We start from the raw sequence: 13,074 nt of genomic DNA on the forward strand, positions 1-13,074 counted from the left end.
CTCTTTAGCTTGGAGAAATGTCGACTGCGGGGTGACATGATAGAGGTTTACAAGATTATGCATGGGATGGAGAAAGTAGAGAAAGAAGTACTTTTCTCCCTTTCTCACAATACAAGAACTCGTGAGCATTCAATGAAATTGCTGAGCAGTCGGGTTAAAACGGATAGAAGGAAGTACTTCTTCACTCAAAGGGTGATTAACATGTGGAATTCACTGCCACAGGAGGTGATGGCAGCGACAAGCATAGCCAGCTTCAAGAGGAGATTGGATAAAAATATGGAGCAGAGGTCCATCAGTGGCTATTAGCCACTGTGTGTGTGTGTATATGGGCTACTGTGTGATGCAGAGTGTTGGACTGGATGGGCCATTGGCCTGATCCAACATGGCTCTCCCCAGAAGCTGCCCTTTCAAGGACAACTCGCGAGAGATATGGATGACCCAAGGCCATTCCAGCAACTGCAAGTGGAAGAGTGGGAAATCAAACCCAGTTCTCCCAGATAAGAGTCTGCACACTTAACCACCACACCAAACTAACAGAAATAAAGTGCACAATTGTATCATCCCGAAACCATTGCACGCCCCCCCCCCCAACCGCCCCCGGTCCGTGGAAAAATTGTCTTCCACAAAACCAGTCCCTGGTGCCAAAAAGGTTGGGGACACTGGATTAGATCCATCCAGCTCTTCCCACCCAATCTCACTCAGTCCCCCTCCATATTGCAGGCCTTAGCACAAATGGTCTTTGAACATGGAGGTCCCACGACTCATAACATAGCCTTAACAATCCATAACAAGTTGGTTAAAGAATTTCTTCCTTCCTCACAAGAACCAGCACAGTGAGAAATCTAACAGTCTGCAAAGAATCCTCAAAATCTCCACCCCTTTTGTTTTTGAGAAGCTTCAGAGAAGTTTCTGGCTTTTCTAACTGAGGAGAAGAAGAAGAAGACTGCAGATTTATATACCGCCCTTCTCTCTGAATCAGAGCGGCTTACAATCTCCTTTATCTTCTTCCCCCACTATAGACACTCTGTGAGATGCGTGGGGCTGAGAGGGCTCTCCCAGCAGCTGCCCTTTCAAGGACAACCTCTGCGATAGCTATGGCTAACCCAAGGCCATTCCAGCAGGTGCAAGTGGAGGAGTGGGGAATCAAACCCGGTTCTCCCAGATAAGAGTCTGCACACTTAACCACTACACCAAACTGGCTTGGGGGTGTGTGTGTGTGTGGAGAGTTTCTGATAAAATCCGAACAAACTGGAAGTGACCAGACTGTATCCTCCAGTGTTCTTTCCTAATCCCTCATGACATGAAATGGAATACACGAACCCTGAAAATTTGGCTACATAAGAGAAAAGCACAACAACCTATCCTATTTATGCAAATGAATACCTAATAAAACCACTTTAATGTGTGTTTCCGACTACTAACATGGGCAAGACAATAATACCAACCAAAACTCCAAGCAAACTTTAGATTTCCTCAGAATTCCTTTGCAGGAATTCCTTTGCAGGCTGGATGTTAAAACACTGAAAGCCATTTCTGGGCTCTCTGTAAGTGAATTAGGTTTCGGGCTGCAGTCTTCCTTGAATATATGAAAGCCAGGAGCTATTTAAATCTGTCTCTTGTATTAACCGGATCTTACAGGACCTTTTAAAGTCGGGCTTGACAAATCCCAGGCGCCAGGTAGGCACGGCACCTAGGAATTTCCCTGCAGCACCTGGTATTTTTAGAAATGATTTTACTGCAGTGTCTCCTGTTAAGTGCGAAACTTTATTGCTTCGTATCAGACTGTGTTTTGTTGTACGGCGTAAAAATCCATGTGCCTTGAGCTCTTGCCACTGCCTGCTTATAAAGGGCTCTTTTTCTAGCAGGAGCTCCTCTACATATTAAGCCACCCCCCCCCCCCGATGTAGCCAATCCTCCTGGAGCTTACAGTAGGCCTTGTACTAAGAGCCCGTAAGCTTTTGAGGGATTGGCTACATCAGGGGTGTGTGGCCTAATATGCAGAGGAGCTCCTACTAAAAAAGAGCCATGCTGTGGCAGTGGATAAATTCATTTCTTAACCAGGCGTCTTCCACATTGGCTCCAATATTCAACGAAACAGAGCTTTTAAAGCAAGAATGGAATTATCCGAAATAGCAAGAGAGTTAGGTTAGGGATTCGCTTTTTGTTGCTGAGATGAAAACCACAGCGTTCTGAATATTTATTTGCACGCAACGATTTTGTCATCGCTTTATCAAAATTACGAGGTGAGGTCCAGGGCTCTTTTTCGAGCAAGAGCTCCTCTGCATATTAGGCCACACCCTCCTGATGTAGCCAATCCTCCTGGAGCTTATAGTAGGCCCTGCACTAAGAGCCATCTAAGCTCTTGGGAGGATTGGCTACATCGGGGGGGCATGGCCTAATACGCAGAGGAGCTCCTGCTCGAAAAAGAGCCCTGGGGAGGTCCAAAATACGGATCCAACGTCTGCGTTCAGTGTGTCCACCTCTGCTTTTCGTACACCTTCCGCAGCCTGCAAACGGTTTTTCGATGTCACTTGGGGAGAAAGTCAATAGAATCAGCGATACACAGAGCAGCCGTTTTTGAAACAGGGAAGTCTGTGGACTCCTCGGAATCCGCAGCAGGTTGGCTGGTCAGTTTCTGTTGACTTTCCTCATTTCCAACTCCCCTGCCACATAAAAGGGAAGCTAAAACACACAGAGAATGCTTTGCTAATAATATTTTCTAATGAAAGCGCTGCAGTCAGGGTGGCAGAGCCCTGGTAATATGGAAACTGGAAGCCGGGGGCTGAGGCTTGAGAACCCATTCATGGGGAGGTGGGTGGCCCCCTAGCCCAAGCTCTCTTGGGGGGGAAAATGCAGACTAGTGAGAACGCCTGATCCAATGCATTTCTCGAATGGAAATCAAACAGATCAGCCTCCAGTGCTGCATTTCTAAAAGGATGTGGCCCCCGGGGGTGGAATTCCGACAGGAGCTCTTTGCATATTAGGCCACCGCCCCCCCTGATGTAGCCAATCCTCCAAGAGCTTACAAGGCTCTCTTTTGTAAGCTCTTGGAAGATTGGCTACATCAGGGGGTGTGGCCTAATATGCAAAGGAGCTCCTGCTAGAATTCCACCCCGGTGGTGCCACGGCTTATGTTGTACAGAATCAATGATGTGTGAGCGACAGAGATGCAGGGAAAGCATCCTTCTGGCTGGTGTTTTTGTATTCAGCAAGTCTGCTGGTGGGGGAAAGTTTCTTCAAGTTGTAGCCGATGTATAGCTCCAGAGGAGTTAGGCGTGCTGGGTCTGTTGCTGCAAAAACAGTAAAGGGCCCAAGTAGCACCTTTGAGACTAACACATTTTATTGTAATATAAGCTTTCGAGAAACACAGCCCTCTTCGTCAACTGCATCTAAAATTTGTTCGTCTTAAAGGTGCTGTTGGACTCTACTATTTTTTGCGGTCGATTTATGGTGGCCCTTCATGGGGTTCTCAAAGCAAGAGACATTTGGGGGTAGTTTGCCGCTGCCTGCCTCTGTGTGAGGCTTCCCAATCCCCAGGTCCCAGCGGGGGATCCCTCGGTTTTACAGGCTTCCTCCCACCCCCAGCTAGCTGGCTGCTGGGGAAAGCCCCGCCCTCACAGCCACCATGCACCTCTAGATCTCGGGCAGGTTTAGAAACCTGCAAACAGGTCTGTTTCAAAATGTGTGTCTGTGTGCCTTTAAAGTTGAGCAGGAAGTACTTCATGGAAAAGGTCAGCAGCACAGTCCCTCGGTTTGTTTTGCTTTCGTTTCAGAGCAACTGAGTGTGTGCGTGTGAGAGAGAGAGAGAGAGAGAGAGAGAGAGAGAGAGAGAGAGAGAGAGAGAGCAGCGTAGCCTCTGTTCTTTTCAGATGTCCTTGTGGAGGAACTAGACCCAGTAAGTGTGTGTGTATGTGTGTGTGAGAAAGAGAGTTGCCGCTTCCCAGGTTTGGAGGCCATCAGAAAGCACTTTAGGGGCATCAGAAAGCGGCTGGAGGGAAATGTCTACCGGACAATTATTCCCTATGGAGAACGATTCCCATAGGGAATAATGGCAAATTGATCCGTGGGTATCGGGGGCTCTGGGGGGGGGCTGTTTCTTGAGGCAGAGGAAATATATTTTTAGTACAGCATCAAGTACCTCTCCCCAAAATACCCCCCAAGTTTCAAAACGATTGGACCAGGGGGTCCAATTCTATGAGCGCCAAAAGAAGGTGCCCCGATCCTTCATTATTTCCTATGAAAGGAAGGCATTTTAAAAGGTGTGCTGTCCCTTTAAATGTGATGGCCGGAACTCCCTTGGAGTTCAATTATACTTGTCGCACCCTTGCTCCTGGCTCCGCCCCCAATGTCTCCTGGCTCCACCCCCGAAGTCCCCAGATATTTCTCGAATTGGACTTGGGAACCCTACTCTGCGCCATGACCCTGGGCTCCCTTGGTGGTCTCCCATCCAAATACTAACAATACCGGGTAGCCCAGGCTAGCCCCATCTTGTCAGACCTCGGAAGCTAAGCAGGGTCGACCCTGGCAACTATTTGGAAGGGAGGCTGGAAGAGAACGCCCGGAGTCGGGAGGCAGAGATGGGGGACAGAGACTTGTGCGTGTCCTCCGTGCCCCAGCAGGGGTCGCCAGAGGTCACCGTGACTTCCAGACATGGGCATACGCACACAAAGGCAGAAAAGAACTACCGTACTAACCAGGGCCGACCTTGCTTGCTTCTGACCTCTGACGAAACTGGGCCAGTCCAGGACATCCGGGTCAGGATATCAGTATCTCTCGTCGCCGCCAATCGCTGTACACTATTCTCAGTGGCATAGGGGAGAGCTTTCTGATTCTACATAAGCTTGTCTTTCTTGCTTGAGCTATTCAGTTACTCTGGGGTTGCAAGCATGGTACACAGGGCAGAGAAAAGACGTAGCAAGTCGGGGAAGGTGTGAAGGGTGGCAGAGGCGGTGACTCCCCTGCATGCCAACACAACCATGAAAGCCACATGGTCCCCACTACCACTCATGGGGGACAAAGGGAAAGGCTTTGCAGCTGGACGGGCAGTAGAGACTTGGGTGGGGGCTGCAGAGAATAGGGGCACAGAAATAGAGGTAGACATCTCCAATAATAAGACAGTTTTACACACACACCGTTCTTTCAGAGCTGATTTTTGCAATCAACTTAGGAAAAGTTTAGCCATAAACTGAGGAAGAAAAAAAATGGTTTTTAATAAAAAAATAAGTCAGAGGTGGTCAAGCTTGCTTAATGTAAGAGCCATGCAGAATAAATGTCAGGTGTTTGAGAGCCGCAAAACATGAATGTCAGAGGGAGGGAGGGAAGGAGGAAGGAAGGCAAGTAGATAGGGGGAGGAAGGAGGAGGTGGAAAGAATGCAACTTTAATTTTAAATGCAATCTCCAAGCCAGCAGCTGGCTTGGCAAGGGGATTTAAAGAGACAAATGCCTTCTCCAAGCTGGCCAATGAGGCGGTGTGGGCTTCAAGAGCCATACAATACGTGTGAAAGTGTCACATGTAGCTCCTGAGCCACAGTTTGCCCCAACCCTCGGAAATAGGGTTTTGTTTTTTTTAAATCTAAACAAGTAGAAACATTTACCCCGAACTGAATGAGCCAAAGTTATCAAGAATGCTATTTGCAGCAGCTACGCCTCGAAGGAAGCACATTACGGCAGTTCGGTTTGCACGTCTCCACGGTCAGGTGATCTGCATTTGTCAAGAAAGGTCACAACCTCGCTGGGCTGATGTCGATGGAAAACCCGGGGTGGCGGAGAGGCCACCTTACGAGGGACTAAACGCTGAGCACCCTGGTATCGCTTTCATGACCACATGACCTAGATTTTGGAAGCGATCCTCCGGAGCACATAAAGGACAGCTGTATGGGGTTCCTTGGGTTGCTGGATGCAATTCGACCCCGACTCAATCCTTCTAGGAACCCTCAGGCAGCAATTTTGCAATTCAAAAGCGTTGATCCATTACAGCCATATGGTGAGATGGCAACGTGTTGCTCGTCTCTCTCTCCCCCTTCCCCCTCCCCTGCGGAGAGCTGTTTCCTTTTTTAAAACTGAAGGGCGTGGGTATCGAGGACTCGGGGGGGGGCGGTCATTTCATCTGCAACTTCGGAAAGAGGTTTCTCGGACCGAATCTGTTGTCACGAACGACGGCAAACACAAACACCAACTCCGCACCTGGCGTTGGCGCAAAGTCGTCAGGCGCCCCCTCCCCCGACGGTTGCCAAATTAATATTCAATTAAAATGGCACACGGTGAACACTTCTCCCCCCCAGCCCCCCAGTAAAGGTTACGCTGGAAACAATTTGCCCAATTCGATAAAGACGAGTGTTCCCTCTAAACCGATCCCAGCAGGCAGCCGTGTTGGTCTGAAGCAATAGAACAAAGCAGTAGACAAGCGCACCTTTAAGACCAACTCAGTTTTATTCAGAATGTAAGCTTTCGTATGCTCTTAAGCAGACTTCATCAGACAAAAAAAAAATTTGACTTGTACTGGTCATTGGCCGAATAAATTGATTGCTCTTAAGCAGACTTCATCATACAAAAAAAATTTGTCTGATCCAAATGTAACAGGAATATCTCTAAGATTAAACATTTAAAAGCCATACATAAGAATTTAAAATTTGGACCTATTCTATAGCTCTAAAATTTAGAATCTATACCTAAAATTTCACGCCGAATTCTACAAGCTGCTGCGAAAAATTTAGCACCGCTAATAATGACCTGTGGATTCGCACCCATCAAAAGCTTCCTTAAAATATCTGCATCAGAACAACCTAAGTAATTTTTAAGCAGAGGGGAAATTACATTAGATCCAACTTCCTGATAGAAACGACAACAAAACAGAACATGTTCTATAGATTCCACTTCATCAGTGCCACACGGACAGGTTCTCACCTTCATGGGAGTTTTTTTTTAAATCTCCCATCGATGAAAGCTTACGTTCTGAATAAAACTTAGTTGTCTTAAAGGTGCGCTTGTCTACTGCTTTGTTCCCTCTAAGCTGAGTCAGCGTGAGCTAGCTCACGGATTTTTAGGCTCCAGCTCACACATTTTTGTCTTCGCTCAGGAAGGATGACCCCCAGAGGACCCTAATTTATGCAGTAGCTCCCAACTTTAATGCCACTAGCTCCCAACTTTAATGCAGTAGCTCACAAAGCAGGATTTTTGCTCACAAGACTCTGCAGCTTAGAGGGAACACTGGTAAAGACTAGAGTGAAACACGGAAACGCCAACTCACTTGTTTTTTCTTGTAAAATCCCTTCTTGTCACAGTTGGGAATATGCAATCCCCTCGGGCTTAAGACGTTCAGGATCTTTAGATTGTTTAGCGTGTCTTCCATCTCTCGCCGGCAAGGACCCTGTCGGGGACACAATGGTGTTGGCTTTGTGTTAAAAATCAGCAATTTAAACTTTGCATGCAAACAGTATTTTATACCTCCCGGGCAAGGGGCTTGCATCAAAGGCAAAGGAAAAGTCCCCTGTGCAAGCACTAGTTGTTTCTGACTCTGGGGTGACGTTGCTTTCACAACGTTTTCACAACAGACTTTTTACGGGGTGGTTTGCCATTGCCTTCCCCAGTCATCTACACTTTCCCCCCAGCAAGCTGGGTCCTTATTTGACCGACCTTCGAAGGATAGAAGGCTGAGTCAACCTCGAGCCAGTTACCTGAAAACCCAGCTTCCACCGGGGACTGAACTCAGGTCGTGAGCAGAGCTTAGGACTGCAGTACTGGAGCTTTAACACTCTGCGCCACGGGATTCTTCTTGCATCAAAATGAAGATGCAAATTTTGCCAAAAGAAGACCAAAACGAAGGAGAAGAGATTAACGGAAGGCAACTCCTTCCACTGAGATTTACTCGTTGTACTCATAAAACATTCGCTGAGACCGATTTCGCACTCACTGTATGCCCTTTTATCTTCTCAGCGTGGCTTTCTTCCGATTTCCCACTATCTGCCCGGGGGCCGAAGCAAGGATCGGCATTTTCGCACAGCAAACTGGTTTTTAGTGGTTCCTGTTTGCTGCGCAAAAAGGATGATCCTTGCTGCGGCCCAGGGGCTGATAGTGGGAAATCGGAAGAAAGCTTTCCTGAGAAGACGAACGTGAGAGCAGCGTAAGGTGAGGGTGAAATCAGTCTGAGTTTGCAGACTTTCATTTCACCTGAAGGCCTGCTGAACTCATGTTTTTGTACAGAGAGAATCTGGCAAATTTGCCCAGGGACTGAATCAGGGCACCCAGAGGGCTCCTATCAGACCCCCAAGCAACTGACTGTCATCTGTTTCCTTCTCCCTCTCTCTTGCTTCCTTCTGCATCTCAGCTTCCTTCTCCCTCTCTCTTGCTTCCTTCTCCATCTCAGCGTCCTTTTCCCTCTCTCTTGCTTCCTTCTGCATCTCAGCTTCCTTCTCCCTCTTGCTTCCTTCTGCATCTCAGCTTCCTTCTCCCTCTCTCTTGCTTCCTTCTCCATCTCAGCTTCCTTTTCCCTCTCTCTTGCTTCCTTCTGCATCTCAGCTTCCTTCTCCCTCTCTTGCTTCCTTCGGCATCTCAGCTTCCTTCTCCCTCTCTCTTGCTTCCTTCTGCATCTCAGCTTCCTTCTCCCTCTCTCTTGCTTCCTACTGCATCTCAGCTTTTCGCAAAGCTTGCTCAATTGCCCAGGAGCGACAGAGCAAAACCTCCATTTTCTCAATTGGCTGAGGCTCCTCCCCCTCCTGGTCCCCTGGGGAGGGAGGGAAAGAGCCAGAGCTTCCTTTGCCCAGTTCCCTGGATCCCATAGGAGAAATACAAAGAAAGCACCTTTAAGACCAACAAGTGCTAATGTTTTAAGCATGCTTTATTTTAAGGGTTTTAAAAAAAAATCTTTGTGTTTTCCTGTGTCCTTTAAAAATTTATATCTTTTCTACCTAATCTTAAATAGACACATGGCCTGGCCCGACAAGGTCTCATTTACATCAGATTCAGCCCTCCTAACAAATGATTTTGACTTCTAAACCGATGTTCCGCAGGGAAGGGGCTAAATCCAACCCTTACTTTCCCCCTTCCGGAATAGATGACTGGCACAACTGCTGCTTCTTGACAGAGCTGGGCACATGCAGCACCAGCTGCTGGATCAGGAATCGCCCACGCAATGCCCCTTTGCACGCGCAACCCCCCAATCCCCCGGAACCGGAAATTTGCATGGTTCTGCATCCAGAAGGGCACGAGCGGCCCAGTTTAAAAACGTGCAAAGGCTTCCTAATATTCAGGACTATGTTTCTAGCCACAGTAAGAACATACGAGAAGCCATGTTGGATCAGGCCAATGGCCCATCCATTCCAACACTCTGTGTCACACAGCGGCCAAAAAACAAGGCGCCATCAGGAGGTCCACCAGTGCGGCCAGGACACTAGAAGCTCTCCCAGTGTTGCCCCAAGCACCAAGAATACAGAGCATCACTGTCTCAGACAGAGAGTTCCATCAATATGCTGCGGCTAATAGCCACTGATAGACCTCTGCTCCATATGTGATGTGACGGATATGCCATCTCTACTTGCATACTAAGGTACATTGTTGATTTAGCATTTGATGGTCTTGAATTGTTACATGCTGTTTTGATTTATGTGTTTGCTAGACGTTGCTTCAAACATTTCATAAACGAGCAGTTATAAAAAGGTCACTGCCACATTGCAACAGACTCATGGGGACCCCATCCATGGTACATTCCAAGCAAGAGACAAGATGAGGTCGTTTGCCACTCTCTTCCTCTGCATAGCAACCCCGGTTTTCCTTGGAGGTCTACCACCCAAGTACTAGCTATGGCTGGCACATGAAGATGCCTTTTACTGCATTTGTCCATCGAAGTGAGTATCGTCTACTCGGATTGGCGGCAGCTCTTCGAGATCTCCGAATGAGGTCTTTCACATCACCTCCAACCTGGAGGATTTAACTGGAGATGCTGGGGATTGAACCTAGGCCCTTCTACATGCCAGACAGATGTTCTACCACTGAGCCACGGCTCCTTCCCCTCAGGAATCCTGCTTAGTTCTTTAGTTAAGAGCCAGTTTGGTGTAGTGGTTAAGTGTGCGGACTCTTATCTGGGAGAACCGGGTTTGATTCACCACTCCTCCACTTGCAGCTGCTGGAATGGCCTTAGGTCAGCCATAGCTCTGGCAGAGGTTGTCCTTGAAAGGGCAGTTGCTGTGAGAGCCCTCTCCAGCCCCACCCACCTCACAGGGTGTCTGTTGTGGGGGAGGAAGGTAAAGGAGATTGTGAGCCGCTCTGAGACTCTTCGGAGTGGAGGGCGGGATATAAATCCAATATCTTCATCTACCTCACAGGGCGTCTGTTGTGGGGGAGGAAGGTAAAGGAGATTGTGAGCCGCTCTGAGACTCTTCAGAGTGGAGGGTGGGATATAAATCTGCAGTCTTCTTCTTCTCCTCCACTTGCACCTGCTGGAATGGCCTTGGGTCAGCCATAGCTCTGGCAGAGGTTGTCCTTGAAAGGGCAGCTGCTGTGAGAATCCTCTCAGCCCCACCTCACAAGGTGTCTATCGTGCGGCGGCGGGGGGGAGGAAGACATAGGAGATTGTAAGCCGCTCTGAGCCTCCGATTCAGAGAGAAGCGCAGGGTATAAATCTGCAGTCTTCTTAATAACACATGCTTCTGTATAGAACAGATCGATGGTGCAGCCTCATCTGGAATACTCTGTATAGTTCTGGTCACCGTATCTCAAAAAGGACATTGCAGAACTCAAAAAATGTACAGAGCAGGGCAGCCGAGATGATGAGGGGGTTGGAGCACTTTCCCTATGAGGGAACGCTGGGTCTGGGACTTTTCAGTGTAAAAAGAGAGGTGACGAAAGGGCTGCTTGATACAGCAGGGGTGGCCAAACTTGCTTAACGCAAGCGCCACACTGAATAAACATCAGACGTCGGAGAGCTGAAAGACTTGAACGTCAGATGTTTGAGAGCTGGAAGGAAGGAAGGAAAGTAGATGGGGAGGGAGAGGCGGAAAGAAAGCAACTTTAAATGCATGCTCCAGGCCACCAGGTGGCTTGGAGAAGTGATTTAAAGAGACTTCAAATACCTTCTCCAAGTAGCCTGTGGGGCGGTGTGGGCTTTGAGAGCCACACGATATGTATGCAAGAGCCACACGTGGCTCCCGAGTCACAGTTTGGCCACCCCTGTGATAAGAGGTTCATGAAACTATGCATGGGGTGGAGAGAGATGACAAAGCGAAATTTCTCTCCCTCTCCCCAAATACCAATGAAACCGATAGGCAGTAGGTTCAGGACGGAGAAAAGGAAATACTACTTTATTACACAGAGTGGTTTAAATGTGGAATTTGCTCCCAAAGGATGTGGGGACGGCCACAGGAATAAACAGCATTAAAGGGGGATTAGCTGGATGGATTTAGAGAATAAGCCCATCCATGTGCAGTCTGGATAGCCCAAGCTAGCCCGATTGAGTCAAATCTTGGCCTTGGCTAGTATTTGGAAGGGCAACCTCCAGGCCTCTTTTTTCTAGGCCACGCCCCCTGATGTAGTAAATCCTCCAAGAGCTTAGAGGGCCAGTTTGGTGTAGTGGTTAAGTGTGCGGACTCTTATCTGGGAGAACCGGGTTTGATTCCCCACTCCTCCACTTGCACCTGCTGGCATGGCCTTGGGTCAGCCATAGCTCTGGCAGAGGTTGTCCTTGAAAGGGCAGCTGCTGGGAGAGCCCTCTCCAGCCCCACCCACCTCACAGGGTGTCTGTTGTGGGGGAGGGAGGTAAAGGAGATTGTGAGCCGCTCTGAGACTCTTCGGAGTGGAGGGCGGGATATAAATCCAATATCTTCTTCTTCTTTGTACAGGGCCTACTGTAAGCTCCAGGAGGACTGGCTACATCGGTGGGGGCATGGCCTAATATGCAGAGAAGCTCCTGCTAGAAAAAAGGCCTGGCGACCTCCGAGGAATACCAGGGTAGTGACGCAGAGGGATGCAATCGCAAACCACCTCTGAATGTCTCTTGCCTCAAAAAACAAGTCGAGCTCGTGACCTATTGGTGCATAATGCTAAAAGAGCTAGACTTTTCGGCTGCCAGACAGTCTTAGGATGTCCTGGCTCTTCTACACACAAAGCCATACATTATTTATTATTAGTCCGTCAGTGGCTATTAGCAATGGTGACAGAGGGGAACCTCCACATTCAAAGGCAGTACGCCTCCGAAACCCAGAGCCAGGAGGCAACATCAGGGAAGAAGAAGAAGATGATGATGACTACAGATTTATACCCTGTCCTTCTCCCTAAATCAGAGACTCAGAGTGGCTTACGATCTTCTATGTCTTCTCCCCCACACACCAGACACCCTGTAAGGTGGGTGGAGCTGAGAGGGCTCTCCCAACAACTGCCCTTTCAAGGACAACCTCTGCCAGAGCTATGGCTGACCCAAGGCCATTCCAGCAGGTGCAAGTGGAGGAGTGGGGAATCAAACCCGGTTCTCCCAGGTAAGAGTCCGCACACTTAACCACCACACCAAACTGGCCTCAGCCTCTGTGCCCTGTTGTTGGCCCTCTAGAGCAGGGGTATCAAACATGCGGCCCAGGGGCCAAATCAGGCTTCTATCAGGCCACCCAGCAACTGGCTGTCATCTGCTTCCTTCTCCCTCTCTGCTTCCATTTGCATCACAGCTTGCTTTGCAAGGCTTGCTCAATCGCACAGGAGCTACAGAGCAAAACCTCTATGTTCTCCATTGGCTGAGCCTCCTCCCTTGGGGAGGAAGGGGGGAAGGCAAAGCTTGTTTTTCCAGGCTCTCTCAATCCCACAGCAAAGCTAATGAGCCAAGTCTCTCTTCCTTCTAATGGCTGAGGATCCTCCCCCTCCTGGGGAAGGAAGGAAAAAGCCAGAGCTTCCTTTGCCCAGTTCCCTGGATCCCATGGGAGAAAGTCAAAGGAAGCACCTTTAAGACCAATGAGTGCTAATGTTTTAAGCATGTTTTAATTTTTGTTAAAAAAATTTTTAATTGTGCTTGTCTGTGTCCTTTATAAAGTTTACATCTCTGCTACCTAATCTTAAATAGGTATACAGATGGCCTGGCCTGACATGGATAAAAGGAAGTAC

The 13,074-nt window shown here is 48.5% G+C and overlaps 1 protein-coding gene across 1 annotated transcript in view; it reads right to left on the reverse strand.

Annotated features, from left to right (window-relative positions):
• Window positions 1-13,074, reverse strand: part of IGFBP3 (insulin like growth factor binding protein 3) — a 62,035-nt gene that overhangs the window by 21,296 nt on the left and 27,665 nt on the right. The window contains exon 3 of the mRNA XM_060247768.1: window positions 7,247-7,366. Coding sequence (XP_060103751.1) covers window positions 7,247-7,366 — 120 coding nt within the window. The remainder of the gene's footprint in view (window positions 1-7,246; window positions 7,367-13,074) is intronic.

Source organism: Heteronotia binoei, chromosome 10, assembly GCF_032191835.1.
Source record: "Heteronotia binoei isolate CCM8104 ecotype False Entrance Well chromosome 10, APGP_CSIRO_Hbin_v1, whole genome shotgun sequence".
Lineage (NCBI taxonomy): Eukaryota > Metazoa > Chordata > Lepidosauria > Squamata > Gekkonidae > Heteronotia > Heteronotia binoei.